Source organism: Oncorhynchus nerka, linkage group LG20 (assembly GCF_034236695.1).
Source record: "Oncorhynchus nerka isolate Pitt River linkage group LG20, Oner_Uvic_2.0, whole genome shotgun sequence".
NCBI lineage: Eukaryota > Metazoa > Chordata > Actinopteri > Salmoniformes > Salmonidae > Oncorhynchus > Oncorhynchus nerka.
The window spans coordinates 42798401-42822329 of NC_088415.1; the positions used below are offsets into that span (position 1 = coordinate 42798401).

The window sequence follows — 23929 nt, forward strand, 5'->3', positions numbered from 1 at the left end:
TGTGTATATTGATATGTATTGTGCTAAACAGGGCTCACCTGGAAAAGAGACCTTGGTCTCAGCATTAAATCCTTGTCAAAATAAAGGTGAAATAAATAAAACAATGGTTGTGTAAGGACAAACAGTTGTATCACAAAATTATCAGTTGTATCATCAAATGCGTTTGTACATCAGTTGTACAAGTTGAGTGTGTATGGAGCCTTTATGGTACTGGTGAACAACTGCTGAGCACACATGAAATTGTTACATATGCCACCTAAGAACACTCATGACGTCATCGCTCACAAAAAGGAACTAACAAATGAGCCACGCACAAGCACTAATGCGACACAAGTGGGGTTTTAAGAGGGGTTTTCAAAGACACTCATGGGCTGTCCACTGAAAGTTGACTAGCAACATGAAACTGGGTCCTAAAAGACACCCACCATGAGTGCCCACTGAATTCGCCCCATAAAAGGGAAACCAAAATAAAAGCCCACACCACTTTAAAATATGGAGTTAACCAAATATAAAAGGCTTTGAATTCACAAACTTAAAAAGGAAGACAAAACAGTCCAGCAATTTTAACATCTCTCCTGCCAACTAGAGCGTTGGCTCTGCCAGCACAGATGAAACTAACAACTGATTTACAGGTGCAACACATCCTGACTAACAAGGATGATTCCAATAAGCGTGCGCCACACCCATACAGAACCAACCTAAAAAGCCTGTAACACCTTCCCCCTTTAGTCAACAAGTATATTCCATGTAATTGTTGGAGAAGTTTGCTCACAACCAACAAAAAGCTCTAATTTCACAATTGAAATGCATCACTTTCTTCAATATAAACACAGAGTTAACACTCCAACAATCATAAATCATCATCAAAACGGCCATTCATTAAAATAAAATTAAAATAAAAAACGTGCACCAGAACACAAAACAAAAACGGACTGCGCACCTTTTAAAGACAAATCAGAAAACAAGTTGTCCTTACCATGGACATGTCTGATTTCAAGGGGAAACTCCTGCAATATCCGTAGTAACTTTCCTTGGGATTTTCTTCAGTGGAATAACCTCAGGGAAACAAGTCGCAACACACATGGTTACGAAAAATTGGTTACCACTCGTTGTTTTGGGCAAAGAATCAATAAACCTGCTGAAAGGTTAGTCAAAACCAGAGGTGCAAAGGTGAACTGGCACTGTTCGGTTTACCCATCACCTGGCAAACGTGACAGGACTGACAGTAAACCACAACATCATGTTCCAGACCAGAAATTAACCAAGATACGGTCATTCGTCTTGTTAACCCCAAGACGCCATCTCTTGTCGAAGCGTAACTAGAATTTTGAGATCCACTGGGACAATCGTCTTGCCCAGAAGTGGGGAACGCCACTTACTCAGCAGAACACAGTCTCTCAACGTAACCCACACAAACCTCATCAAACTCCTCCTTTGGATGCAAAAATATGAGGGAAGCATCTTCTCTCTGTTCAGCAACCAGCTGCTTCCTAGACATCGAAGTGTCAACTGTTGGAACCCTCGTCTTTCAGCGGTCCTACAAACTCACACATTTTGGGTTTTCAAAGGAGCGGTCAACGCAAAAGGTGCTCCGAAATCAGGACCACACAAACCTCTCATAGATCGAACTTGGTGGGATTGCTTGTTATCCTCCAACACTACACTTGCTCTCTGCAATATTCTTAGACATAACAAGTATAATAGCACACGCTGAGAACTCCAGGGTACTTTTCTGATAACTGGAAGGAGTGCTCCCACAAGAAGAAACTTATTTTTCTCTCCTATATTTGTTTCAATTTAGGACAGAGAGAGAATATGTACTTTCTCTCGGCAGTAATGACAAACGGGTTGATATGTGACTGCAGTTTTCTGCAGATCCTTGTCTGGGGAAAAAGCAAAACCTCGTAGTAGGAGGTGACTTGTCTGGATTGCTATTTGTAATTATGTCTTTCATAATTTACGGAACTGTTGTCTGTATGCCTCTGGGAACAACTCTTAAACTCGAAGGATAGCAGCTTTAACAGTATCATAATCTGAATTTCACGGCCATTTCAGGACGTTTGCAATCCTCCTAAACAGAGTAAAATATACATTCTACTCATTTTCAGTGAAAGGCGGTACAAGCCGGAGCTTCCGAACGAGCTCAAACTCTGTTTAGGGTGCAGGATGGCACGAGTTGATTCAGAGTACTTCCAAGATCTATCCCTCTTTGGCGTGTTGCCAACTCCACTTCTTTTAATCGAATGGCATGCTCACATTCCTGTTCTTGTCTGGCTGCAGGTTCTTCTTATTCCATTTTTTTTACTGAATGTCCAGCTCAAACTAATTGCTGTTGCGCCAATTTTGCCTTTCGTTCTACCTCAGTTTCACATCTACAGGATGTACTCTACCGCCTTCAGGACCATTTTCACAATGTTCCCTCTCCAGGAGGATTTTCTCCTCCATCAAAGCAGTATCGATGAATTCTGCCTACTGCTTCGGAATCGGCAGGTGCCACTTTGATGTCAATGTTTTGCAATGAGCAGATTCGCCTTTGTACATTTATCCAGTATCTCCCAAGCCGGGTTCCACACAAATGTTCCCAATTCAGTCAAAATATGTTTTACCCTGTGAGTGTTTATGCAACTTTCCACCCACTGTTTTGGAATGATTTAAGCGACTACAAAAAAACCTAGGACAAGATCCCGGACGAGCCCCCCCTTTTGTTACGTTCCCACTAAGACAAACTCATGTCATCGCTCACAAACCATTAAATTAGCCAGACGGAAAAACACCAAAGCGAAACAGGTGGGGTTTTAGGAGAGGTTCAGACACTCATGGGGGGTGTCCATTGAAAGTTAACTAGCAACAAGAAACAGGGTTCTGAAAGGCACCCACCGTGAGTACACAAATTCACCCCCAGAAAAGGCCAAATAAAAACCCACACCACCTTATAATACGGAGTTAAAAATAAGCGGCGCTAACCAAAGCGGAGAACACAAGAGTAAAGGCTTAACTTGACAAAACGTCGGTCAAACACTTCCAACAGCTCTCCTGCCAACCAGAGCATTGGCTCTGCAGGTCTTCTATATTACCTGTGCCAGCACAGGGGAAACTAACGACTATTAATGGGGCAACAGGTGCCACACACCCTGACCAACAAGGATGACTCCAATTAGGGCGCGGCTCATCCACAGAATCAACCTTGATATCGAACGAGAGAAGAAACCCAAAACCTGCAATCTCCTCCAGGCCAATGCCTTTCACGTCTAACATATACACTGACACAAGACGAAATATTATTAATACTAAATGATACATCAGGAACTTCATTATTCCATTATAATACTAAATGATAAATCAGGAACTTCATTATTCCATTATAACAATACATGACCAACTAAAAATTACATGATTATTACTGCATACAAATAAAACATTTTTCCAAATTACATGTATTTTATACAAGGTATGTTAAGCAATAACAACAAAAAGACTTCTCCTTTGAACTATATAAAAACAAAATTACAACGATGTACATATCAGAATCATTATCAAATCTCTGCTTCCCGACTTCAATATCCTTACAGAACACTACAACTGTCTCTATATGTGTAGCACATTCCTTAAATAAAACACATTTTACAATGTGTCACAAACGGCACCACATTTCCAAAATAGTATGCTACTTTTAACCAGCATGCATTGGGTCCTGTTCAAAAGTAGTGCACTACAGAATAGGGCTCCATTTGGGACACAACCTACAACTGCTGGCTCAAGTCTATACTACCAAAGACTTGAATACAAACCATGGTGGATTTGAAAATGATTAGGAACCAGATTCTTCATATCATGACAGTACTGTTATGACTTGGTGGCTATATAAATTCCAAAATATACACATCTAAAAACACAGAACTTCATCCAGAAGTGAGTTAAATGTAGCTTGGGTACCAGTATGTGACATGCTACGACAAGGAGTGACATGATGGCACATAGACTGGTACCCAGGCTAAGTTAAATGAATACAATCAAAAACACAAGTTAATTCTTTCTTGGGGTCATTAGCACACCGATAATTTCTTTGAAAATATCTACATAAATTCTGGTGAAGAGATCCCCTTTCTAAAAGGTTTGGTTGCTATCTACATGGGAAAAATAAACACCTGGGTGGTGAATAAAAGTAATAACCTAAATTTGTAGAAATAAAAAAGTAAACTAGAGTCGAAAGTGAGGTGAGAACAGAGATGTGAATGGGTGAATGGGAGGCAAGCCTACTAGCACATAATACATGTAAAAAGATAATCATCCAAAACAACATGAGTTAATCTCAAACGGATTAAATTATTTCTAAAAATCCAATTTGGCTGAATTGTCTAGAAAGAAACTTATATTTTATTTATCCATTTAAAACCTTCACCCCTTTTGACTCACCCACATAGAGAGACCCATGTCAAATGAAGAATGGGTCATATCATGGGTTTCATAATAAAATCAAAGAATTGTTTTACTATAAATCAACTACGAATTATTTCAGACATTTTTCATTGTCAATTTGATGAATACATGCTTCTTGCATGTAAGTTTAATGGGTTAAATGATTAGATAGATCATATAGCAATTAATTGATCGATACATGTTCAATTGATCTGAGCGATGCATGACCAACTAAATGCTTACATGCTCCTCAATATATACACTACCGTTCAAAAGTTTGGGGTGACTTAGAAATGTCCTTGTTTTTGAAAGAAAAGCATTTTTTTTGTCCATTAAAATAACTTAAAATTGATCAGAAATACAGTGTTAATGTCATTGTTAATGTTGTAAATGACTGTTGTAGCTGGAAACGGCTGATTTTTAATGGAATATCTACATAGGCGTACAGAGGCCCATTATCAGCTATTCCAAGTTTACCATTTTAAAAGGCTAATTGATCATTAGAAAACCCTTTTGCAATTATGTTAGCACAGCTGAAAACTGTTGTTCTGATTAAAGAAGCAAGAAAACTAGCCTTTAGACTAGTTGAGTATCTGGAGTATCAGCATTTGTGGGTTCAATTACAGGCTCAAAATGGCCAGGAAAAAATAACTTTCTTCTGAAACTCGTCAGTCTATTCTTGTTCTGAGAAATGAAGGCTATTCCATGCGTGAAATTGCTAAGAAACTGAAGATCCCTAACAACACTATGTACTACTCCCTTCAAAGAACAGCATAAACTGGCTCTAACCAGAATAGAAAGAGTGGCAGGCCCCGGTGTACAACTGAGCAAGAGGACAAGTACATCAGAGTGTCTAGTTTGAGAAACAGACGCCTCACAAGTCCTCAACTGGCAGCTTCAGTATAGTACCCGCAAAACATTAGTCTCAACGCCAACACTAGTCTCAAGAGGAAACTCCGGGATGCTGGCCTTCTAGGCAGAGTTCCTCTGTCCAGTGTCTGTTCTTTTGCCCATCTTAATCTTTTTATTGGCCAGTCTGAGATATGGCTTTTTCTTTGCAACTCTGCCTAGAAGACCAGCATCCTGGAGTCGCCTCTTCACTGTTAACATTGAGACCAGTGTTTTGCGGGTACTTTTTAAAGAAGCTGCCAGTGGAGGACTTGAGGCATCCGTTTCTCAAACTACTGATCTCAACTAGTCTGAAGAAGGCCAGTTGTATTGCATCTTTAATCAGAACATTTTTTATCTGTGCTAACATAATTGCAAAAGGGTTGTCTAATGATCAATTATGCCTTTAAACTTGCATTAGCTAACACAATGTGCCATTAGAACACAGCAGTGATGGTTGCTGATAATGGGCCTTTGTATGCCTATGTAGATATATATTTTTTTAAATCAGCCATTTCCAGCAACAATAGTCCTTTACAACATTAACAATGTCTACACTGTATTTCTGATTAATTTGTTGTTATTTTAATGGTCAAAAAAATATGATTTTCTTTCAAAAACAGGGACATTTCTAAGTGACTCCAAACTTTTGAACGGTAGTGTGTGTGTATATATATTTTTTCATATCAAAGTATAAATAATACCAAATGTTGAAAGCAGAGTACCAAAGTAGAATGCTGACTATTTCAGCGCTACAAAACAGCTATATAGATTCAATCCATTCTGAATTATTAAGGACTGGAAACTGGTATAGAGTGAGAACATGAGTGAATGACAGGTGCCGGTGAAGATACCAGATGAAAAAAAATGGAATTATAGATTAAAAAATATAAACAGTTTCTCTTAAAGCAGTCATGTCTTTCAGGTCCTCTTTAATTTACATCCATCTGTCCTCCATCCATCCATATCTCCCAAAGCACCTCTCACAGGAGAAGCTTCCCATTGCGGTGTATTTTCAGAATCTTTCCTAGTCTCTGTTTTGCTGTTGCAAGTCCTTTCTTTGGACGTTTCCCTGAGATGGAGGTAGAAAGAAGGAATAAAGCAATGGGTAAGAAAACAGTTTGTCACATTTGGGAATCCTGTTCATTAGACACCAAATGGAGGAAAACAGACAAACAGGGAGGCATTATCTGGACAGGTCATTTTCATATTCCGCTCTGAATTGTTTTCTGTTGTGTGCCCTAATGAACACAACTCACAGGGGTTACAGCAACAACAAAAAATCCCATGACTGAAACTTAAGTCGATCTCAGATTGATTTTCTGTGGGAAAGTTAACTTATACTTTCATGTTAAAAAAAAGAAGAAAAAAAGGAATGACCATCATGCTTTTAGAGAAAGAGGATCATTTGTACATGTAAACTGCACGTTTTACCAATTACAGTCCTTTTCAATTGGATAAAAACATGTATTATTAAAATAATGAAAAAAATGAATCCATATGAAAGAAATCCGCCACAGTGACGGAGAAAGAACTTTAACCCCTGAACTCATGTCTATGTGCTGTGAAGTTACCCGTGTGTTTCTACAGCCTTGACCTAAATGATTGGCACCCTTTAGTCTTTATTAAGATGAGCAAAAAAAATAGGGCAGTGACGATCATGGAATTTTGAATTGGTCAACCAAATGACCGCAGTCACCGTAATAACTGTTTGGGCGGGGGGCGCACATTTTCTCCTCCGCAACTGACTGCATGTGCCGCCATAGAAATATAATTAATAGAATGGGCGTCATTCTATGATGGCATAATGGGTGGACTGGCAGCCATAGATGTGGTAAAGGAGTCATTGGAACGCAGAAGTTCCATTTACCAGATTGGAGAACATTCAACAAATCTGATCTAACATAGTGGATATTCGCCAAAACCTTCATGTTTTATGTACTGTAACAGGCCCACAATGTGCTTACTTCAGTCCAATTTGGATATATTTGCTATATAACATGTAGAAGTGACTACTAAATGCTAACTAACGTTTGTATAAGATGGTTAGCATAGCTAGCATACAGAAATGGTTGATGGTGGTCAAAATAATGTTTAATTGTAATGTAGTTGATCGTAACAATGACATGAACATGTGTTGGGGTTGACATCCATACAAGCATTATATTTCAAAATAATGTGAAATACACAAACAATAGCCTAAAAGTAGAGTGACTTTGCTGGGGGGCAATGAGGAGGGTTGGGATCCTTACCCCAAGGCACTTTCCCCCATGCGTTTCCATGGCAATTTCATTGTTTTGGCCGAGTTTGATTGACCTCTTTACCACATCTACTAAGAGTGTACCCATAAGTAAAATATGTACTAAAATATATGCTGTAATTTGCTGATTCACATGACATTACAAAAAATATATTCCATTGCAACATCAGTTAAACATCATTTGAATGACAATACCAGGCAGCCATTGTGAGTGTACGAATTAGTTAACCAGTCTAATTGCCAGGGTTAGATGTCGCAAGCCTGTTCTATTTCTGTGTGCTGCTGCTGCAATGTCATTCAGTCAGCTGTGCATTAGACCCCTCAAAAAATGGTTAATTTATTTTCATGATGTCTGAACTATATTGTGTATGAAAAAAAGGGAAGATTACACTGAACAAAAATAAACGCAACAATCAACAATTTCAAAGATTTTACTCATTTACAGTTCATATAAGGAAATCTGGCAATTGTAATAAATTCATCTATGGATTTCACATGACTGGGAATACAGATATGCATCTGTTGGTCACAGAGATCTTTTTTTAAAGTAGGGGCGTGGATCAGAAAACCAGTCAGTATCTGGTGTGACCATTTGCCTCATGCAGCGCGACATCTCCTTCGCATAGAGTTGATCAGGCTTTTGATTGTGGCCTGTGGAATGTTGTCCCACTGTTCTTCAAATCGCTGTGCGAAGTTGCTGGATATTGGCGGGAATTGGAACACGCTGTCGTACACGTCGATCCAGAGCATCCCAAACGTGCTCAATGGGTGACATGTATGGTGAGTATGCAGGGCATGGAATAACTGGGACATTTTCAGCTTCCAGGAATTGTGTTCAGATCCTTGCAAAATGGGACTGTGCATTATCATGCTGAAACATGAGGTGATGGCGGTGGATGAATGGCATGACAATGGGCCTCAGGATCTCGTCACGGTATCTCTGTTCTACTAATCATTGACAGTGCCCTCTGTTCATAATGTTGGCATTAGCAAACCACTCGCCCACACGATGCCATACACGCTGTCTATACAGTTGAAATCGGGATTAATCTGTGAAGAGCACACTTCTCCAGCGTGTCAGTGGCCATCGAAGGTGAGCATTTGCCCACTAAAGTCGGTTACAACGCCGCACTGCAGTCAGGTCAAGACCCTGGTGAGGACGACGAGCACGCAGCCGAGCTTCCCTGAGACAGTTTCTGCAGAAATTATTTGGTTCTGCAAACCCGCAGTTTCATCAGCTGTCCAGGTGGCTGGCCTCAGACGATCCCGCACATGAAGAAGCCAGATGTGGAGGTCCTGGGCTAGCGTGGTTACATGTGGTCTGCGGCTATGAGACTGGTTGGACGTACTGCCAAATTCTCAAAAATGACGTTGGAGGCGGCTTATGGTAGAGAAATGAACATGAAATTATCTGGAAACAGCTCTAGTGGACATTCCTGCAGTCAGCATGCCATTTGCACACACTCCCAAAACTTGAGACATCTGTGGCATTGTGTTGTGTGACAAAACTGCACATTTTAGACTGGCCGTTATTGTCCACAGCACAAGGTGCACCTGTGTAATGATCGTCCTTCTTGATATGCCACACCTGTCTAGTAGATAGTGAACATTTCTCCTTTGCCAAGATAATCTAACATGGATGTAAACAAATGTCTGCACAAAATGAGGGAAATTATATTTTTGTGTGGATGAAAAATGTCTTTACATGTTGTTTTTCTGTTCAGTGTATATTATTATACTTATATACTTGCTCAGAGAAAGAGATTTTAACAAGTAATATGTTCTCTTAAAAAGATTCAAATGATTGCCACCTCTATTTCCAATACTTCAGCACCATCCCCTTTGCGAGGACAACGGTACTGAGCCTTTTTCTAAAATATTTTATGAGATTGGAGAACATATTTTATTTAACTCGGCAAGTCAGTTAAGAAAAATATCTTATTTTCAATGATGGCCGAGGAACAGTAGGTTAACTGCCTTGTTCAGGTGCAGAACGACAGATTTTTACCTTTCCAGCTCAGGGATTCGATTTTGCAACCTTTCGGTTACTAGTCCAATGCTCTAACCACTAGGCTACCTGCCTCCCCAATTGGGAGGGATCCTAGACCATTCATCTTTATGGCATATTTCCAGATCCTTGATATCCTTTGTTGGTGCTTATGGACTTCCCTCTTCAATTCAAACCACACGTTTTCAATTGGTTTCAAGTCCAGAGACAGATGGCCATTGCAAAATGTTGATTTTGTGGCCAAGTTTCAGCCTCCTGGCAGAGGCAACCAGGTTTTAGGCTGAAATGTATTGAGCTCTTTGGCCACGCACACCAGTGGTTGGTTTGGCGTTGAAAGAAGGATGCTTATACAGAAAATAAGGTCAAACTTTACCCAGTACCAGGACATTTTGCCCAAAACCTTGTTGCCTCTGCCAGAAGGCAGCAACTTGGTCAAAAGTGGATCTTCCAGCAAGACAATTACCCCAAGCACTTAAGTACTTACCTCCACCAGCTCCAGTGCTGCCGGGGCTAGCTAGCCCAGCGGGGGAGGCTGTAGAGGGGGAGTAAGTGCTGCTGTTCTGGGGGGAGAGGGAGGGTCGTCTGGAGGTGAGGAACACCCCAGGAGCCATAGCCGCACTCCCTCTGGGGCCCCCAGGGCCTGCCGTGTACTCATGGTCCAGTAGGCTGGCAGAGTAGCACTCCACCCTCTGCTCAGGGCTTAAGTCAGGGGTGGGAGGCTCCGGGGCTAGAGGGGGGGAGGGAGGGGACGGCTCGGCCCGAGGAGGTGGCTGTGGTGGGGCAACGGGGCGGGGCTTTTGGTGTACTTCCTCTTGGTGGGTTTCTGGATCTCCTGGATGAATAAACAATAGAAATATTAGACAGCATTTGACATTCAATCATATTCCCTAGCTCCTCAGAGCATCTCAACATTTGGCTCTCATTTGTCTTTTGGTGATTGTCTCATCTTTTATTTATTTTTTATTTAACTAGGCAAGTCAGTTAAGAACTAATTCTTATTTACAATGACGGCCTACACTGGGCCAATTGTGCGTTGCCCTATGGGGACTCCCAATCATGGCCGGTTGTGATACAGCCTGGAATCGAACCAGGGTTATTAGTGACGCCTCTAGCACTGAGATGTAGCGCCTTAGACCGCTGCGCCACTCAGGAGCCTTCAAAATGTATTTGAATGGGTGTAAGATTTAGTAAAGGGCACTACCGCTACCTGCCCTACCTCTTTCAGAACATGAACGTCCCAAACTGTCCCCTAACATGCACAATATACAAAAGTATGTGGACACCGCTTCAAATTTGTGGATTTGGCTATTTAATCCACACCCGTTGCTGATAGGTGTATAAAATCGAGCACACCACCATGCAATCTCCATAGACAAACATTGACAGTAGAATGACCTTACTGAAGATCTCAGTGACTTTAAATGTGGCACTGTTATAGGATGCCATCTTTCCAACAAGTCAGTTTGTCAAATTTCTGCCCTGCTAGAGCTGCCCCCGGTCAACTGTAAGTGCTGTTATTGTGAAGTGGACATGTCTAGGAGCAAGAACTGCTCGGCCGCGAAGTGGTGGTCTGTCCTCGGTTGCAACGCTCACTACAGCACTCACTACAGTTCCAAACAGTGAGTTCCAAACTCACTACAGTTCCAATGTTCTCGATGTCGAGATCGGTGTGGAAGAACTTAACTGGCCTGCACAGAGCCCTAACCTCAACCCCATCGAACACTTTTGGGATGAATTGGAACGCCGACTACGAGCCAGGCCTCATCTCCCAACATCAGTGCCGACCTCACTAATGCTCGTGGCTGAACGGAAGCAAGTCCCCGCAGCAAAGTTCCAACATCTAGTGGAAAGCCTTCCCAGAAGAGTGGAGGCTGTTATAGCAGCAAAGGGAGGGACCAACTCCATATTAATGCCCATCGTTTTGGAATGAGATGTTGGAAGAGCAGGTGTCCACATACACTACATGACCAAAAGTATTTCCCCTCCTCTCATCTCACCTGTTGTGCCAGTTTGGCAGCAGCTGCAGCAAGGCCAGTCTCTACAGACGCCACTCTGGCCCCCTCCCTCACTGGGCGCTCCTGTTTTGGCAGGGTGGGGGTTACCCGGGCTGAGGGAATAAGAAAATATGTTTGCGGAATTAATCAATGATATGTAACACTTTATTTGGAGAGTCCGCCTACAGATGGTTATTACATGTTCAACTAAGTATCAACAAATGTCCTTCGCTGTCGGTTTGGTCATGAAACATGTCCACTGTCTAACACTTGAAAATGGGTTGAGTAGTGAGTACCTTTGGGGCTCCAAGGAGTGTCGTCCCAGTTTTTCTTCCTCTTCATCTTGGCCTTGTTGGCGTGGTCCTCCTCATCAGACTCTAAGGAGGGATAGACTGAAACACACACAGGGGTTGGTCAGGAGGGTTGAGCAGTCAGGCAGGATAATGATAGTGACATCATTGGATCATTTAGTTTAGTATCCATCATAGTGCCTTGATTCGATGATTTAGTTCCCAGGTGAGCTAAACCCAATGTTCGTGCATTTGTTTTAGCTCGCCTGGGTAACCAGTTTGGCGGAGGGTGCAAATTTGAGACCATTCCAAAACTAATGCAGCCAGGGCAAGGGGAGTAGTCTCTGAGCAGTAGCCAGGCCATGGGTATGTTCTTCTGCTCCTTCCTCCCATGACTCACCTGGTCAGAAGTAGTGCACTATACAGGGAATAGGGTGCCATTTGGGACGCACACAGCCTATGGGAGAATCTCAATTGAGATTCTTCCTCTGACTCACCATACTCGGCGTCTTTAAAACAGGTGCCCAGAGTTTCCTGCTCGTCTGGGCTGTCCTCGTCGCTAAGGTGACGGGCCGGCCGCTTGACAGGCCGCTTCCCAGGGCGTTGGAAAGTTGTCTTCTCTTTGGAGGCTCCTCCCCCTCTGCTCTTATTGGCTCCTGTCACCCACACGGCCCGCCCTCCTTTCTCTTTGACCATGCCCAGGCCCTCAGAAAGCCCTCCGGAGACAGACCGAGGGGAGGAAGAGGAGGAAGAGGAGGAGGAGGAAGAGGATGGAGGGTTGGCCATGGAGAGCATGCCCTGGATGGCATCTCGCGTGCTGGGAGAGGCTGGGGCTTCCTCACTGGAGGGTGGAGAGGGAGGACAAGAGATGAATGATCACCACACAAACAGCACTAAAATGTAGAGGACATATGTTGCAAAAATGTATATTACGCAAGTTAACCTGTTCTGTTTATGAAGGCAGTGAGAGAAACATTCATTCTCCCAACTTCATTGGCTCCCATTTTGGATACATTTTTCCATTGACAATCTGATGCTAAGGCAGAATGCAAATACATTTTTCGAATGATTGACTTGAGTTCAAATAGATAAGACAATACGTGGTAGTCTGACTGCTCAGAATATCTGAATACAAGTTGCAGAGGGCTGGTATTGAGAATAAAACAATATGATTAAGGTTTCTGAAATGTCCAGAAGTGTCAGTCAGGCCCTACCTGAGTGCAGAGTCCAGCCCTGCCACCTGTTTGCTGGCTTTCAGCAGGTCCAGGATTCCTCCTGCTCCACCCTTCACGCCATGGACAGTCATGGTCTCCTCCTCATCTGTGGTGTAGTCCTCCTCAATGTCAAAGTCCACCTCTCCTGGTTCTCTGATGCGATGGGGGTCAGAGCATGGCTTGGCCCTCGGCAGCTTCCTAGGAAGACCTGACGGAAACAGGATCTTGTTCAGTAGGCACAAAATGGAAGAATACCATTTGAAACTGTGTGAAATGGGGAGGAACTAATATAAATGCTACATTTGTACGTTTTCCTTAGCAAAAGGTCGTTACAACATGTGCTCTGATGGAAAACGGTCCAGGCATTTTCCATCAGGTTTATAGTTTGTTCCTTGCTCCACCAACGGACCAAACCTGCCCCAGACACCAATGATAAAACTGACTGGTAGATTACGCCACTCTATCCCAGAGGACACCTAAAAAGTGTTTTTTATTGCCTTCATATCAATGTAGCCTCAAGGCTCGGACGGCTGAACCGAATGCCCCAACAAGATCAGAAAACGTTTTTTATTGATTAGTAATGCTATCACGAAAGAAGTGCTCTCAAAGTATATTTCCATTTGTACTATATCATGTAAACTTACCACTAAGTTTCTTCTTGCTGGATCCCCCAGCCTTGCGTCGTGGAGGAGGTGTCTCGTCAATCTGTAGCTCGTCCTCTGACTCAAAGTCTGACAGTGCAGACCCTCCCATAGCATGGTGCTGGAAGTGAGGGGCACGGCCGGCACTGTTACTGCCGCCCGAACGACCACCCTTCTTGCTGTGGTCAGAAAGAAAGAAACTTCTATGAACGTGTCGAAGACACAATGTCAAATGCAAACAGAACGTGATAAGAGATAGAGGTCGCCTGACATCCCAGTCTTACCCCTGTATTTTGCCGTTGGTCAGCACCAGCTTCAGTTTGCTCTTGCTCATTTTCCCCTGGAACTCCTCCAAGGGTAGCTCAAACTGGAGATGGAGAGAAATCACAAGCACCCATTAGCATCACAAATCCATGCAAACAAACACTGTACTCAGGTTCAGAGCTGAATAAAACTAGAACTTTCCACTTTATTTGTCCCAGAGGGATTTTCTTTTTTAGGTAAAAGGACTATTTAAATGTGCATTTCATTTATTAAATGTATTCGACAAGGACAAGGCACATCAATCACCAATTGAACAGACGTACCTTGTTCTTGTTTTTCTTGTTACCAGATTGGCATTTCTTCAGTGTGTGTTTGGTGTGGATCTCCAGGAGATCCAGCTCTCCTGCCTCTTTCATTAAGCCCTTTTGGCCCTTCTTTTTGGGACTGGGGGACACATCCTTGGGTTTGGGGCCTCTCTTCTTCCCCGGGGGGCGGCCAGGGCTCTGGGAGATGGCTAGAGGGGAGGCTTTGGGGAGGGGCGAGGGGAAGCCCTGTGTAGAGGTGAAAGGAGCCGCAGGGCGGCCTTGCTGGAAGATGTCCTGGAGTGGCAGAGAGGACAGAGTACTCTCAGTAAGCCAGACTGAAATTAATTCATACACACTCATATGCCTGATAGGGACTCACTATAGTGGTGACCTGAACTGTACAGGCTCAGATATGATGGTAGATGAACAACAAGGCCAGTCTAGTAGCTTGGCTCAGTTTGCCTCAGTGTACTTTTTTGGGCTCCCGAGTGGTGCAGCAGTCTAAGGCACTGCATCTCAGTGCAAGAGGCGTCACTACAGTCCCTGGTTTGAATCCAGGCTGAATCACACCCGGCCGTGATTGGGAGTTCCATAGGGCGGCCAACAATTGGCCCAGCGTCGTTAGGGTTTGGCCGTCATTGTAAATAAGAATTTGTTCTTAACTGACTTGCCTAGTTAAATAAATATAATCAATAAAAAAAAGTAAGAAAATATTTGTCAGTGTCTCCACCTCCCCAGGCCAGCTTACCTCCACCAGTCGTATCTCCTTGGCCAGGTCCTTGACCAGTTGCTGGGTCTTAATGGTCTCTGGAATCTCCACCTCGTGGTCAGTCAGCGACTGGTGGGAGGACAAAAACATAACGTCACCATAAGACACAAAGAACTATAGCGCCCACTACAACTAGCTTCCTGATATCTTGTGCCATTGCGCATAATGTTAGCGACGGACTATGACAGATGTTATAAAGTCTTCAGTGGCTGCTATAAAGGCTTGATGAATGCATACATAAGGGGGCCTACAGTAAAGAGCTACCTCTTTGCGTGTCCAGGTGCGGAAAGCGTTGTTGAGGGCCTTGGCTCCGTGGACCAGGTAGGTAGCAGGGTGTCTGCGGTTCTCTCTCAGACCTGCAACATAGATCAACATAGAAGTTATCAAGGTTCTTGACATACATTGCCCAAAGAAATGCAGTTCATTAGAGAGCAGAGGGGGGAAAAGCATGTTTATGATGAAGCACCTCACCTCTGAATGTGTCAAGCAGGTGCTTGCCAACATACCAGCACACAGTCTCAAAGTTTGGGAAACTGAACAGGTCGGCTGTACTCAACCTCTTCTCTATTTCATACGCTCTGATGGGGAAAGAAGAAGAACACAGAATGAATGGTTATAAACATTTGGTCATTTGAATGTATAGTACAATGGTAATGGAAATGTATTGAGTGAGCCATTTTCAAAATGACATTGTAGTTATGAATGGTAGAGAAATGTTGCTATGATCAGTTCAGATAAACTGAGTACCGCAAGTGATGCGACTCACGTTTTAGTAGGAGGCAGGAGTGAAGGGACTTACCGGAGCTGCATGTCAATGTTGAGACTGTGTAGGAAATTCCCTCCGAAAGCCACACAGTCCACAGGAGTCAGTACAGCATGGATCCATCCTGAGAGAGAGAGAGAGAGAGAGAGACACACAAGTACATTGAAAACCCCCATACACCTTAGCCAAATAGTTTTAAACTCAGTTTTTCACAATTCCTGACATTTAATCCTAGTAAAAATTCCCCGTCTTAGGTCAGTTAGAATCACCACTTTATTTTAAGAATGTGAAATGTCAGAATAATACTAGAGAGAATGATTTATTTATGTTTTTATTTCTTTCATCACATTCCCAGTCGGTCAGAAGTTTACATACACTTAATTAGTATTTGGTAGCATTGCCTTTAAATTGTTTAACTTGGGTCAAACGTTTCGGGAGCCTTCCACAAGCTACCTGAAACCTGTTTCAGGTTTGTAGGCCTCCTTGCTTGCACACGCTTTTTCAGTTCTGCCCACAAATTTTCTATAGGATTGAGGTCAGGGCTTTGTGATGGCCACTCCAAAAATTTGACTTTGTTGTCCTTAAGCCATTTTGCCACAACTTTGGAAGGATGCTTGGGGTCATTGTCCATTTGGAAGACCCATTTGCAACCAAGCTTTAACTTCCTGACTGATGTCTTGAGATGTTGCTTCAACATATCCACATACTTTTCCTTTCCTCATGATGCCATCTATTTTGCGAAGTGCACCAGTCCTTCCTGCAGCAAAGCACCCCCACAACATGATTCTGCCACCCCCATGCTTCACGGTTGGGATGGTGTTCTTCGGCTTCCCCCTTTTTTCCTCCAAACATAACGATGGTCATTATGGCCAAACAGTTATATTTTTGTTTCATCAGACCAGAGGACATTTCTCCAAAAAGTACAATCTTTGTTCCCATGTGCAGTTGCAAACCGTAGTCTGACATTTTATGGCGGTTTTGGAGCAGTGGCTTCTTCCTTGATGAGCGGCCTTTCAGGTCGTTTTACTGTGGATATAGATACCTTTGTACCCGTTTCCTCCAGCATCTTCACAAGGTCCTTTACTGTTGTTCTGAGATTGATTTGCACTTTTCGCACCAAAGTACATTCATCTCTAGGAGACAGAACGCATCTCCTTCCTGAGCGGTATGACGGCTGCGTGGCCCCATGGTGTTTATACTTGCGTACTATTGTTTGTACAGATGAACGTGGTACCTTCAGGAGTTTGGAAATTGCTCCCAAGGATGAACCAGACTTCTAGAGGTCTACAATTTTTTTTATGTCAAGCAAAGAGGTACTGAGTTTAAAGGTAGGCCTTGAAATCCACAGGTACACCTCCAATTGACTCAAATGATGTCAATTAGCCTACCAGAAGCTTCTAAAGCCATGATATCATTTTCTGGAATTTTCCACGCTGTTTAAAGTCACAGTCAACTTAAAGGCACAATCAACAGGTGAGTGAGTACCTCATTTAGCTGGTTGAGAGAATGACAAGAGTGTGCAAAGCTGTCATTAAGACAAAGGGTGGCTACTTTGAAGAATCTCAAATATAAAATATATTTTTATTTGTTTAAAAGTATTTTTGTTACTACATGATTCCATATGTGATATTTCATAGTTTTGATGCCTTCACTATTATTCTACAATGTAAAAAAATAGTAAAAATTAAGAAACTCTTAAATGAGTAGGTGTGTCCAAACTTTTGACTGGTAGTGTATATGAACTGGCACATAATATACGGAGTTCTGACAAGCTCCACCAGGAATGCACTGTATATAAAACCCATCACCAGAAGCAATAACAGGCCTGTCACAGCACTAGTCCCTGTTTCAGAAGACCAACCATAACATCTGACCACACTTTGTTGAATAGCTGGGTAAATGAAGAGGGTGAATACCTGTTGGGATGAAGAGCGTGTTCCCCTGTTTGACAGAGCACTTGTAGCACATGTCCACCTGGTCCCCGAAGAACATCTCGTTCTGATTGGATGAGGAGCTCCAGCGCTCAAACAAGGCAAGGTTTGCTGGCGTGGGGGAGATCAGGTAGAATATCTTCTCACCCTGAGAGACAACACGTAGACATTTATCTAACAGTGACAGCGCTCATTAATCAACCTTTCCGTTTCCACATCAACGTGAAAGTGGAAGAGTTAAAAGGAGAGAATTTTCATCCGTCAGGCAGACACAGCATTACAATGATGAACAAGGTAAAGTCAGGCATGGACATCACACATTCAAATGTTATATCGCTCTTAAGTCTCCTAGTATATAACGCTCCAATTATGCATGTCAGCACAGCAGGAAGAATGCCTAGTTCCAACAGTCCCTTTATACAATCTGGCCCATAAAATGTCCCAATAACTGCCCTCTTCTTACCCGTAGTACATGGTACCAGACAGAGGTGCCTCCGAAGTCGATGTGGAAGTCTGTGTAGCTGTCCTTGACCCCCATGAGGCAGTATTTCTGGACGTTGGGCCGCTCAAACACGGACTCCTCAGGCCACAGGTTCTCCACCCACGACAGCTTCCTCACTATCTTCGGAGTCTCCACCAAATTTGACAGCCTGTGACAGAAAATTGACATTTGACTTTTGTTCAACCAAATTACGTACCGATGACAAGGAAGACCCCTAGAGAGCAATACCAACCAATGAGTGCATTGACACAAGAACAAGCAGTGTGGTGTACCTGGTCTCAGAGAACTCTAGGCTGATGACGTTGAGGACTCGGTCTCTGTTGGGGCTGTTGTAGTACTCCACAAAGTCCCCTAGGCGCATCTTCAGGTCAGCTTGGCGAGACACGTCAATCACATCAATCTCCCTGTCCGGACCTATAGACAACACGCAATCAACAAACAAAACACGTCTTGCCGCTCCCCACACAGAGTGCTTTATTCCTGCACCGTGATCATATACAACATCTCAACTTCACAGAGGTCTTGTTGTGTGAGATAAGACCGTAGTTTCCTCTGGTAACCTACACTAGGTTACATCTCTTATGGTAATGGAATGTCAAGTTGAGACGTGACTAGTTAAAGAGCAGGTATGACAGAGCCTTGTACTGTATGTAGAGTTGCAGGTTTACATTGACATTTTAATCATTGAATTGAGCAGATGCCCTTATCCAAGGAGACTTACTTAGAGTCAGTGCATTCAACTAAGGTAGGTAAATGTACCATAGAAGACAACATATAAATCAGTGTTCTAGTTAATGATGTGGGGAAAACAAGCAAATATTAAAATAACTGCACGTGAAACCAAAATTGCCGCTAAAGACGGAGAGGTTTACCGATGTAGTGCTCTACGTCGTTGACTCCGAAGTTCCCCGGGGGCAGGTTCATGCCCAGGCCGTCCCTCCTGAGGACCATGACAGGAACACTGAATGAGCGCTCCTCCAGGAACTCCACTGTCAGCTGGGCACCCGACGGCTTTAACAATACCTCATCAGCACTGCACATACACAGAGAAATAGAATAACGAATGGGAAAAGCGTCCCAGACTGCTGCAATTTCACCGTACACTCAATATGGCAGATATGGTATTATGATGCAAAATTCAACTTCTATGAGAACCACGTCAGAACTGTAAAGTTAGAGAAAATAATTAAAGTACCACTCGAAATGTTACATTATCTGACATTTAAAAAATGCAGATTCAAAAGCCATATTGTCGATCACTCAGATAGTTTTGAGACGCTATACTGTATGGACGCAAGCAAAACGTTACGCATGAAATAATTTACATTATAAGTGTCGGGTTGGGTTCTTTCTCTGCGAGGCGGTCATTTTAGGTGAATGTTCATGCTAGATAAAAGACAGTGTGGAAGAGAATGAACACGTATAGACATAATGTAATATGGGAGGTTTACCTTGGGAAGGTGCGGCTTCGTAGCTCCCTGACAAACTGCGGGCTGCCTGTCTTTACCGGTCGACCAGAAGTGTCTCTTCCACCAGCATCAGCCTGCTTGGTACCTCCACGCCGCTTCCTCACTGCGGAACATACAGGGGATAACAACAGACTTGCATTACAACCACGCTACTACTACTTGTGCTATTACAACCACACTACTAATACTTGTGCTATTACAACCACACTACTAGTGTACTATTACTACTAGGCCTACATTACTACTAGTTGTATTACTAAAGGCAGACCAGGTAACGAAACTGACAGAAGTGAAGAATTGTTATGTGTATTGGCATGTGTAATTCTATAGAGCCGGGTTCCCTAATCCTGTCCTAGAGTACCCCTAGCCATTCAGAATGTATTCAGAACTAGCACACCTGATGCTACAGATTCAAACAGGTTTGAAATATGGGTGAAATGTAAAAATACAGCCTGGGAAGCAAATTCAAAGAGACAGAGGGACTTACTGACAGAGGGCCCATGGGTGACCTGACAGTTGGGACAGTGGTACAGGTCAATCTCTGCTGCTTTGTCTTCCTCCACTCCAACACAACTAGACAAACAAACAAACAAAAATGTATTCATAGCCTACTGTATACAGTCAGCAATTATAATGAACAAAAATATAAACACAACATGCACCAATGACATTGATTTTACTGAGTTACAGTTCATATGAGGAAATCAGGCAATTGAAATACATTTATTAGGCCCTAATCTATGGATTTCACATGACTGGGAATACTGATATGCATCAAATTGCCATCGATAAAATGCAATTGTGTCTGTAGCTTATGTCTGCCCATACCATAACCCCACCATGGGGCTCTCTGTTCACAACGTTGACATCAGCAAACTGCTTGCCCACACAACGCCATACACGTGTTCTGCGGTTGTGAGGCCGGTTGGACATACTGCCAAATTCTCTAAAACATTCAATTCTCGGGCAAAAGCTCTGGTGGACATTCTTGCAGTCTGCATGCCAATTGCACGCTCCCTCATAATTTGAGACATCTGTAGCGTTGTGTGACAAAACTGCACATTTTAGAGTGGCCTTTTATTGTCCCCAGCACTAGGTTCACCTGTGTAATGATCATGCTGTTTAAAATGATATACCACACCTGTTAGGTGGATGGACTATCTTGAAGGAGAAATGCTCACTAACAGAGATGTAAACAAATTTGTGCACAACATTTTTGAGAAACAAGCCTTTTGTGCATATGGTACATTTCTGGGATATTTTACTGCATCTCATGAAACATTGGACCAACACTTAACATGCTGTGTTTATATTTTTGTTCAGTGTAGTAATGCTCAATGAAACTGAAATATAACTTACCTTCCATGGAACCAGTCTTGACATATGTCACACTCGATCATAAAGCGTGTGACATCGTAGGGCAGGCGACACAGGCAGTACACTGGAACAGACGCCATACTGGGAGTGTAAACTGACTGACAGTTAGGCTTAAATCTACTCTGTGAATATGGCAGCACGACACTAGTTTGCAATTAGAATTAGTTTACGGTTGCATTGAGCTCTGAAAAAATATATGTATAGTTCAAATGGCGTTTGTACTGAAGCAGCACAGGGCAGTGCCAGTAACAGGTTAACTGTGGTGTGTCACTTCACTTGGAATAGGTGCCTAGCCCACTGCTTTCTGTCACACATGATGCATTGTATTCGCCATGATTAGGCACCTGTTGAAATGGGAAAGAAGAGAGCACAAACATATCTGTCAAAAAGTCTGCAGGGATGTGGGTGTTCATTTGAGGATAAGAAAGATAAGCTCCTCTAAGTCGTTTTACTGACCGAAGGTTCTCACTGTAAGTTGCTATACTTGGCTCGCTAGCAATGGGTCTGAATAGTAAGCTAGCCCACGATTTGGCGATACAAAAGTTAGCTAGCTAATAATAACACTTCTAAACTGGCTAATACATTTATGGGGAGGGGTAGGCCTTGCAAAATGTCTGACAGCTCTCGCATATGAATTGGAATTCAGACAAATAACTGGCCAATTAGCTAGTACTAGGGGAGGGAAAGTAACATTAGCCAGTTAGCAGCTTAGCTAGCTAACTATAGTAGCCAGATTTGTAAACACTGCAGCCTGGCTAACAATGGCTTTTCGCAAGTACCTAGACTATGCTAACGTAACTAGCTAACAAACGAAAAGCGCAGGTAATTGAACGTTACCGATTCATAGCAAGCTGGTAATAATGTGTATTAGTTCAACGCTATCTTTTCGTTAGTTGCAATTCAAGACCACACATAGCCAGCTGTTTATTCGCTACAGTAACTTAGTTGTTAGCGCAACATGCTAGCTACCATTGGCTAAGCTTAGCAACTTAAGTTAGCTGGTAACGTTAGCTAAACAGCGGATAAGTCTATATTTAGCTAAATATATTGCATTTTATATTAGTTTGTCGTGAAAATAGTATTGATTTACTCATAAGTAAGTTGTACGTTAAGAAAATTGGTCCGAAATAATTTCTTACCGGGATTTAAACTGTCCGATCGCTGCAGAGGGGCCACCGGCCAAGCATTCGAAATCGGTTAAAATCCTTACGAAAGGCTGAGGATCGATGAGGCCTTATTATGCAGCGCAAAGTATTCAAAAACAGCCCTTACTGCATTGTCTTTTCCCCCCACAAATGGTACCCGGGTGTGTCGGTTAAGTCACAAAATGTATATTGCAGGGTTTGAAAAGATTAAAAGACCACTACATGAGCACTGTTACTATAAACAACTCAGAAATACAGACATTTGTGATGGAGCAACGCCATTTCAAAGCACTCGCATAAACTGTCTGTAATTGAAGGAACAATAAAGTTGCGCTAGTGAAGAACTACAATAGCGGCGGCACATCAATACTTCAAATGTAGGCCTACACACAAAATGAAACAATATTTACATTACAGTTGAGTAATTAGTGTAATAACCAGCTATTGCACTGTAATAACTGCAATAACAACCTGGGCCTGTAATTATACTGAACAAAAATATGAGTGCAACATGCAACAATTTCAAAGATTTTAGAGTTAACAGTTCATATAAGGAAATCAGTCAATTGAAAGGAATTCATTAAGCCCAAATCTATGGATTTCACATGACTGGGAATACAGATATGCATATGTTGGTCACAGATACCTTTAAAAAAAGTAGGGGTGTGGTTCAGAAAACCAGTCAGTATCTGGTGTGACCACCATTTGCCTCAAGCAGCGCAACACATCTCTTTCGCATTGAGTTGATCAGACTGTTGATTGTGGCCTGTGGAATGTTTTCCCACTCTCTTCAATGACTGTGCAAAGTTGCTGGATATTGGCAGGAACTGGAACACGCTGTCGTACACATCGATCCAGAGCATACCAAAAATGCTCAGTGGGTGACATGTCTGGTGAGTATGCAGGGTATGGAAGAACTGGGACATTTTCAGCTTCCAGGAATTGTGTAAAGATCCTTGTGACATGGGGCAGTGCATTATCATGCTGAAACAAGGTGATGGCTGTAGATTTATGGCAAAACAATGGCCTCAGGATCTCGTCACGCTATCTCTGTGCATTCAAATTGCCATTGATAAAATGCAGTTGTGTTTGTTATCCATAGCTTATGCCTTCCCATACCATAACCCCACTACCACCATGGGGTACTGTTCACAACTTTGACATCAGCAAACCGCTCGCCCACACAACACCATACACGTGGTCTGCGGTTGTGAGGCCGGTTGGACGTATTGCCAAATTCTCAAAAACTACAGAGGAGAAATATTGTAGAGAAATTAACATTCAATTCTCTGGCAACATTCCTGCAGTCAGCATGACAATTGCACGATACTTCAAAACTTGAGACATCTGTGGCATTGTGTTTTGTGACAAAACTGCACATTTTAGAGTGGCCTTTTATTGTCCCCAGCACAAGGTGCACGTGTGTAATGATCATGCTGTTTAATCAGCTTCTTGATATGCCACACCTTTCAGGTGGATGGATTTTCTTGGCAAATAAATGCTCACTAACAGGGATAAAAAAAAATTGTGCACAACATCTGAGAGAAATATTTTTGTATTTGGAATATTTCTGGGATCTTTTATTTCAGCTCGTGAAAGATGGGACCAACACATTACATGTTGCGTTTATATTTTTGTTCAGTGTATATCAATTATTTCAACCATATGACAAGATTGGTGAAATTGAAGACAG

The 23929-nt window shown here is 42.6% G+C and overlaps 1 protein-coding gene across 1 annotated transcript; it reads right to left on the reverse strand.

Annotated features, from left to right (window-relative positions):
- Positions 1 to 3416: 3416 nt before the first annotated feature.
- Positions 3417 to 22537, reverse strand: LOC115102683 (histone lysine demethylase PHF8-like). Its single transcript, XM_029622880.2, is given in 22 exon segments — positions 3417 to 6376; positions 10057 to 10365; positions 10368 to 10404; positions 11570 to 11679; positions 11863 to 11958; positions 12354 to 12697; positions 13071 to 13278; positions 13715 to 13890; positions 13996 to 14078; positions 14299 to 14574; positions 15029 to 15118; positions 15314 to 15405; positions 15521 to 15627; positions 15849 to 15936; positions 17729 to 17891; positions 18207 to 18393; positions 18518 to 18659; positions 19118 to 19278; positions 19697 to 19817; positions 20202 to 20287; positions 21074 to 21435; positions 22231 to 22537. Coding segments are annotated over 21 exon segments (3063 nt in total). The 5' UTR covers positions 21172 to 21435; positions 22231 to 22537; the 3' UTR covers positions 3417 to 6287.
- Positions 22538 to 23929: the final 1392 nt, after the last annotated feature.